Source organism: Hemitrygon akajei, chromosome 24 (genome assembly GCF_048418815.1).
Source record: "Hemitrygon akajei chromosome 24, sHemAka1.3, whole genome shotgun sequence".
Taxonomy (NCBI): Eukaryota; Metazoa; Chordata; class Chondrichthyes; order Myliobatiformes; family Dasyatidae; genus Hemitrygon; species Hemitrygon akajei.
Window position 1 is genome coordinate 25699810 of NC_133147.1, and position 7984 is coordinate 25707793.

Below are 7984 nucleotides of genomic sequence, written 5' to 3' on the forward strand. Positions count from 1 at the left end.
TTCCCTCTTAAGACCGCCTTCAGAGTATCCCATAAAATGGGAGGTGAAACCTCTCCATTGTCATTAAATTCTAAGTAGAGACCACATTGACAAATACACTAGTGTGCAGAGGTATCAAGCACCCGAGCAACATATATGTGCCAAACACGTTTGCAGAGGACTGTGCGTTAAATTATTGCAGGAAAGAGTGGCCTGTTTGTGCGCTGCTTATATCAACTACTCTCTGGGTCTATGCTTCGCTTGTGTAGAGGCTCTGAGACTTTTCCCCAGTTTGGAATTGTCGAACTAGAGTATTAGAGGATTAGAGTATTAGTTTTAAAGGAGGTGTCTTTATGAAGAAAAGCCTGCTGACATTTAATAACCTTCTCAATATGCATGTCCAAACTGGAATCATGCAAAAGGCCCCATGATCATTGTGAAATTGCATTTTATGCGCTGTTTTATTATTCTGCGATCGAAAACACTTGTGTGAGATATTTTATTGGTGTCGAACAGGAACCGATAGATCAGGAATACAAGATTTCTTTAGACGGTGGCAAGTTGAGCCAACCACACAAAATGCAGAAACACAGTAGGTCAAGAAGCATCTATGGAAGGGAATAAATTTTTGACAGAACAGGCCGAGGCCTTTCATCGGGACTGGGAAAAAAAGGGCGAAGACTCCAGAATAATAAGGCGAGGCAGGGAAAGGAGAGAAACTCGAAAGTGATCCGTCAACTCAGGTGAGGGTGAAGGTGAGTGAATGGGAGAGGGCGATGAAATAAGAAGCTGAGAGGCGACAGGTACAAAGTTAGAAGGCAGGGAAAGAAGGAATCTGGTAGGAGAAGGGAGTACACCATTGGAAAAAGTCAAGGAGAAAGGGCACCAGAGGGAAGTGATAGGAATTTGAGGAAACGAGAAGTGTTAAGAGCAGATTATATAGAGAAATGGGGGAAGAGAAGGGGACGGAAAGAGGTTATCGGAAGTTCGAGAAATCCTTGTATACACCTTCAGGCTGGAAGCTATCCATGCAGAATATGAGGCAATCGTTCTCCATCTTCAGAATGGGCACATCGTGGCAGTAGAGGAGGTCATTAATCGAAATTTTGGAAAGGGAATGGGGACAGGGCTTAAAATGTTTGGCCAGCGGGAAATCCTGCTTGTACCAGATTGAGTGAAGGGCATCCCACTCTACGTCGGGTCTCACCGATATACCGGAAGTCGCAGCAGGAGCCTTGGATACAGCAGATGACCCTGACAGACACAGCGGTGAAGTGTTAAAAACAACTGGAAGGACGGTTTCTGGACCTGAATGGTGATAAGGGAGGATGTGAATGGGCAGGTGTGGCATTTCGTTCTCTCGTAGAAATAACTGCCCGAAGGGAGATCGGAGGGGAGTGACAAATGGACAAGTAAATCACGGAGGGAGCGAACACTGCGGAACGTGGAGAGAGGGAATAGTGGGAGGACATTGATGCCTAATTTTTAAACAATATGTAAAAACAGACTCTTAAGTCATTATTTTCGCTAAATAATGACGGACTAAATTGCAATTAAAATTCCGCCTAAAGTATGGAGTAAATTTATATTTTGTTCAAACGGAGGGGTTTGCACATTTGATGCATTTTTTTTCTTTTCTCAGGAACCTGCGACTTTTGAGACTTAGCCATAGAATATCAAATGTTCCGAATACATTTCATCAGCACCTTCAACTCTTTCCGGAATTTGTTTTGAGTCACTGCGTAGATAAACGTGTTTGTGCAGCAACTCAACATCTGAAGCATATTGGCAATTTCCATCAGGATGAACCTGGGATCGTTGTAGCCATTAATTGTATAACCAACTTGAAATCGTTGAACGAAGAAGTGGATAACATACGGAATCCAGAGAAGGATGAAACATCCCGAGATCGCAAATAACAAGAGAATGGACTTTCTACGGTTTTCGATCTCCACGTCGATCTGCTTCTCTCCCGTGGCGCAACAACGGAGTCTCTTACGGGCCCGACTGGCTACTAGAATGTGTCTGACAGTCAGAGCGTTGAACGAGAGAATAAGCAGGAACGGGAGCAAAGGAGTCAGGATGCGATCGGTCCAATCAAATATTGTCCAGAGGATAAAAGAATAACGAACGTCCTTCTGTTTGCAATACCAGGGTACGTTGTCAATGACGTACATTGGTTCGTGCAAAAAGAACCAGGGAATGTTAATCACGCAGCCCAAAGTGCAGACGATAGAGACGACAATTCCAGCGGTTCGGTGGGTGCAATAATTTGCTTTGAGTTTCTGCCAACAGATGGCGACATATCGGTCAAAGGTGAACGTCACCGTTAACCAAACCGAACTGTCCGTGGCGGCGTTAATTAACGCAATGCTTAAACTGCACACGGGTGTGATGGATAGGAAACTACCGGGAAAGTAAATAGCGGGAATGCGGTTTAATATCACGGCGGTGATAATTACCAGAAGATCCGTCGCCGCCATGGACACGAGGTACCTGCTGATACATCTGGACAGACCGCAGTTTCCTCGGGACAGGATCACAATGGCCACTATATTAACTGTGGGGAAAAGAATTGGAGATTGATGAAAGAACATACCCACAGTGGAAGTGGGTTGATTAATTAATGTACGGCTATTAAATATATACTCTGGGTCCACTTTATTAAGTACAACTGCACAAGTACACGCCTGAGCAGCTAATCACGTGCAAACAACTCAATGCATTAAAACATGTAGACATGGCAAGTGGCGGTGTTTACAACATGAAGGCAAGGGAACCCTCGGTTACTGGTAGAGATTATCGCATTTTTTTAAAAATGGGTATCGCTGTTCAGGAGGTTCAACTCTTGATCAGACCAAATATCAGAGTAGGGAAGCCACGCGATCTGAAGGATCATGATAGTGGAGTAATTGTTTGTGCCACGCGGGGTGGTTTGAGTATCTCAGAAACTGACGTTCTTCAAGAATTTTCACACACAATAGTCTCCAGAAGAACAAAAATCATATCCAGTGGGCATCAGATCTGCAGACGAAGCGCCTTGGTACTGAAAGGGTACAGGTGAGAATGGATTGACCGGCTCAAGCTGACAGGACGGCGACAGAAACTCAAATAACAATTGGTTAAACCCGAAATCTAAGACAAGTGTAAATTCTCTATTCTCCAGAGTTAACACACTTCAGAAAATGTCAGTAATCGTCCTAAATAAGGCGAAATCAGTGCATAAAGAGTTGAAAATTAGATCAAACATTAATACAGTGGTAAAGAACTGCGGCGTGTTGTCAACATTTAAATTGTTCTATTATTTGCCAAATAGCTGCTGCATGTTTAGTGTGTCAAGATAAATGCCTAAAACTAATGCAGTCAAATTACCCTCTATACATTGTTACGCCGTTCCTATCGATCTTGTCATGAAGAACATAGTGGTATGAATTCATATGACTTGATGTATAACTCATGTCTATAGATTATAAACAGCTCGGTCTAAAAGTCTTAGCAATATATAAAGATATATATATATATATAGTTAGCGCACGTTTATAGCTCAATTTCGTAGATACAGTACTCTGCAAAAAACGTTAGGCACCCTAGACTATGTGCCGAAGACTTTTTCACGGTACTGTATATGTAATAAATATTATATGTACTTATTTAAAACATATAATGTATGAAAGCACTCAGTGGCCAACTTATTAGGTACAGCTGTAGACTTGCTCTTTGATACAAATATCTGCTCAGCCAATCACGTGGCAGTTATTCAATTCATAAAGGTCAGAAGAGCTTGAAGCGTAAGACTCAAAATGTTAAAACAGTAAGAAATGTTTTACCTGGAACCGCGATCACTGCAAGAGCCGTGTAGTAAATTGCGTACACCAGGCCTCTAGGAGGGGCGTGCATTTTCCGTGACCAGTTCCGCGCATCAATCGCTCTATTGTCGATTTCGGAAGGAGTCCTGAATATACTTGACGCTCAACCGCGGAAGTCAGTTAAATAACTCATGCTGTTTACAATTCAATCATGGGGAATGACATTAATTTAAAATACAGTCAGGGAACAAACATAATGACTGACGTCACAATTACCATTGCTAACAGCTAACGAACGAATAGATTTGGTAACAACCCCGTTGAAATGACCTCGTGAATTCGAAAATCCCTGCTGTTCTTCTCGCGTTACTATGAGGCTGTGTTGGGTGGGGGAAGGAGAGGTGGATGGGGGAACGTGGTGTATGCATACTTAATTCTTAATCTGCAATATTCAAAAATTGCTATTCACTTCCCGACCTTGTCATGCCGAAGACACCAATATGATGTGTAATATGAATTGATTATACAAACGATATTTGTATATTAAATATATATTATATATGTTATGTGTGTATATATACACATATATGTAAATATATAGTATACATACAGACAGTGGCGGCTTTATTAGGTACACCTACAGACCTACTCGCTAATACAAACACCCGATAAGCCAAGCATGTGACATATGACCAGATGTCAGAGAAACAGAATTAGGCCATTCAGCCCATTTAAATTGTTCTGCCTTTCAATCGTGACTGATTTATCATCGCTCACCACCCCGTTCTCCTGACTTCCTCTCGAAACCGTTGACGCCCATGGAAGTCAGGAACATATCACTCCACTTAAAATGCACCTTGTGACTTGTTCTCCACAGCCGTCTGAGGCAATTAATTCCACAGAGATATTCTCTGCATCTCTGCCCAAAATGGACAAAATGCAATTCTCATGTTGTGCCCGCTGGTCCTGCACTCCACAACTGTGGGTAATATCCTCTCCATTTCAACCCAATGTAGGCCTTTCAATATTCGATAGGTTTCAGTCAGATCATTCTCCGGCACCATTCTTCAAACCTCCAGAGGATATAGACCCAGAGCCATTAGGCTCTATTCATACTTCAATCGTTTATTGCCACAGACCGCTGTGGAACCAAGTCATTAAAGCAGAGGTTGATCGGTTTTTGATCAATTAGTGTGTCAAAGATTATGGGCAGAATAGCCTCGGGATCCGCATCTTTATGTTCTTATGACGTTCAGCCATTCGGCAGAAACGGGGGAGGCAAAAATCTGCCTGCACACAGATGAAGTTAATGCCGACTTCAGAAATCTGAGGCACATGTGTAAGAGCACAGGGACAACTCAGTGCCAGTTTAATAATGCCGAATCAGCAGTTGGTGCAGTCAATAAGAGTTAATGAACTCAAACACATCGGGGAGATACACAACGGGTGAATTTTAACGCTGTCTTGAATTTGGTCAGGTGTAAAAATGGCGCATATTCAGAGGCGTATGACACACGTGTAAGTAAACGGGGAAACCTCAGGTACACCACACAGGCAAAGTGCAAAGTTCACAGTTGCTTTATATTCAAAGTACCTACAGACAACCTGGAGATTCATTTACATGCGAAAGTCCAAATTAAATGCAATGAAAAACAATTTTACCAAGGCAAAACTGCACAGTAACAAGGACTGAAAAAGAACCATCGTGCAAATACTAAATAGATAAGCAAATACGTAGGTAAAAGAATTAAAGAAATAAGTAATTAGATAGATAGATAGATAGATAGATAGATAGATAGATAGATAGAGAGATAGATAGATAGATAGTTAGATAGATAGATAGATAGATAGATAGATAGATAGATAGATAGATAGATAGATAGATAGATAGATAGATAGATAGATAGATAGATAGATAGATAGATAGATAGATAGATAGATAGATAGATAGATAGATAGATAGGATTCAGCATGTTCCTGGCATGATAGCCATAATTGTAAACCACGTATTTTTGTACCAGAATGAAGACTCATTCAAATTCGATTGCAACATTCAAATCAAAGTTAAAAGTAGATATTGTTATTAGCGCATTTATACGTCAGCCTGGGATACATTTTCCTGCTGCCATGTTCAGCAAAGCTACAGAGTAGTAACTATAACAAGATCAATGGAAATCATCCGGTGTGTAGATGACAACAAACTCAAAACACAAATACAACGAGAGCAGGAAATAACAAGATAAAGAATCCTTTAAAATACTTCCTCCTCTTCCGAATTGCTTTCAAAAATTCCAGCCATTCCTACTCTGACATCATCCGTTGTTTTCTTATCAATTCTGGCCAACTGCTCTTGCATGGCTATGAAATTCCCTTTACTTCTGTAATATTGATACATCTGACTTTAGCTTCTCCCTTGCAGATTTCAAAGTGAATTCGTTCATTTACCTTGAGCAGTCTAATCAATTCAGGTTAATTGCACAACGCCCAACTCAGAATACCTGATCCCCTAATAGCCTGAATCACGACCTGCTCTGGAAAGCTATCTCGTGGGCATTGAAGAAATTTTCCCTTCGGAAAATAGCACCAAATTGATTTTCTCAACCTGTATCTATATTGACGTCCCCCACGACTATTATGTCATCGCCCTTTTGCCATTTATTTACTAGCTCCTCTTGTAATTTGTAGACAGCATTATTACTCCTTTTTGGGGTCTGTATGCAATTCAGATCAGGGTGTTTTCAACTTTGCATTTCCTTGGCTATATTCACAGAGGCTCTACTCCTTCTGGCCCTATGTCACCTCGTCCTAATGATTTGATTTCATTTTTAATAACAGAGCAACCCCGTCCCCTCTGCCTTCCCGCCTGTCCATTCGGTACAATGTGTATCCTTGGGCATTAAGCTTCCCTTAAGCCATTATTCAGTGATGCCTACAACATCATGCATGTGTTAAAGTACTATGTTCAGCGCTCATCCAGCTTATTGTTTATACACCGTATAATCAAATATAACACCTTTAGTCCTCTATTCGCCTTTTTCGATTTTGTCCGCCTTTCCATTGCAACTCATCATGTTGAATGCAACTTTGTCCTGTCATCAGCCTCACCTGATTATACATTGCCTCTGTATGTAACCGAGCTACCGCATCGTCAGTATGACCACTCTGGTTCCCACCCTCCTGCCAAATTAGTTTAACCCCACCCGAACAGCTCTTGCCAACCTACCCGAAAGGAAAAGTTACTCTCTCTGGTTCAGGGTTGAATCTTTCTGCGCCTTTACTCTTTCTTCCATAATGCATGAACGTGTACTTCACCGAACTATTATGTCGTCATTACTGCTTTCACATTCATTCATTCATTCATTCATTCATTCATTAGAAGTCCAGTTGCGTGACAGTGCTGGAAGTACGTTAAAGTTCAATGTAAATTTATTATCAAAGTACATATATGTCATCATATAAAAACATGTACTCATTGTGTTGGAACGAGGATTCAAGAAAAATACAAAGGAACATTACAGAATCAAGCGAACCCATCCCCCACAACAAGAGAGACAAACAGCCAATGTGCGAAGGCAACAAACTGTGCAAATACGAAAAGGAAAATAAGGTAATAATATTAAATAAATAAGAGATAAATATCGAGAATATGAGATGAGGATTCCGAGACAATGTCTGTAGGTTCTGGGAACAATTCAGTGGTGGGGTGGGTGAAGTTGAGTGACGCCAATATCCCACTGATCGTCCACACTGCCAGTAATCCGTCAGTAACCTTGTCGGATCGACATAATGAACTGAATTACTTCACAACTTTACTGGATTGAGCTCCATGAGCAACATCTCCGCCCAGCTCAGCATTATGTCTAGATGTGATTAAAGTGCCCAAAACGTCAGTCGCCGTTGGATAAAGGAGTAGCAGCAAGGGAAAAAGTGTTAATACCGCAGCTGGCATCAAATTATTAAGTATTACTCTGATTCTCTGCATTACATCCTGGTCTGATTATTTTGCTGCGCCGGCCCGTCTATACCAAACCACTGTGTATCACTCGCTGGGCTAGACAAACATTTGGATCATTGTCTCTGTTTGCAAAGGGCGAGTTTGTCATTAGAATTATGGTCTTCCTTTGGGATATGGCAGCATCTTCGGAGACATACCCTCCGAGGTCGAACATATCGGTAAATTGACTCCAATTTGCCGAGTT

The 7984-nt window shown here is 41.4% G+C and overlaps 1 protein-coding gene across 1 annotated transcript; it reads right to left on the bottom strand.

Moving 5' to 3' along the window:
• Positions 1 to 1655: 1655 nt before the first annotated feature.
• On the bottom strand, positions 1656 to 3876 carry LOC140715671 (probable G-protein coupled receptor 139). Its single transcript, XM_073028037.1, has 2 exons — positions 3807 to 3876; positions 1656 to 2539 (listed from the first exon to the last, which is right to left on the bottom strand). Exons 1-2 carry the CDS (start codon positions 3874 to 3876, stop codon positions 1656 to 1658), a joined length of 954 nt encoding a protein of 317 aa, XP_072884138.1.
• Between the last annotated feature and the right edge of the window lie 4108 nt (positions 3877 to 7984).

Excerpts from the sequence above, each read along its gene's own strand:
- LOC140715671 (XM_073028037.1), bottom strand. The coding sequence starts at position 3,876 with ATGCACGCCCCTCCTAGAGGCCTGGTGTACGCAATTTACTACACGGCT. Across the intron at positions 2,540-3,806 it reads TGCAGTGATCGCGGTTCCAG|TTAATATAGTGGCCATTGTG; the intron begins GTAAAACATTTC and ends TTTTCCCCACAG.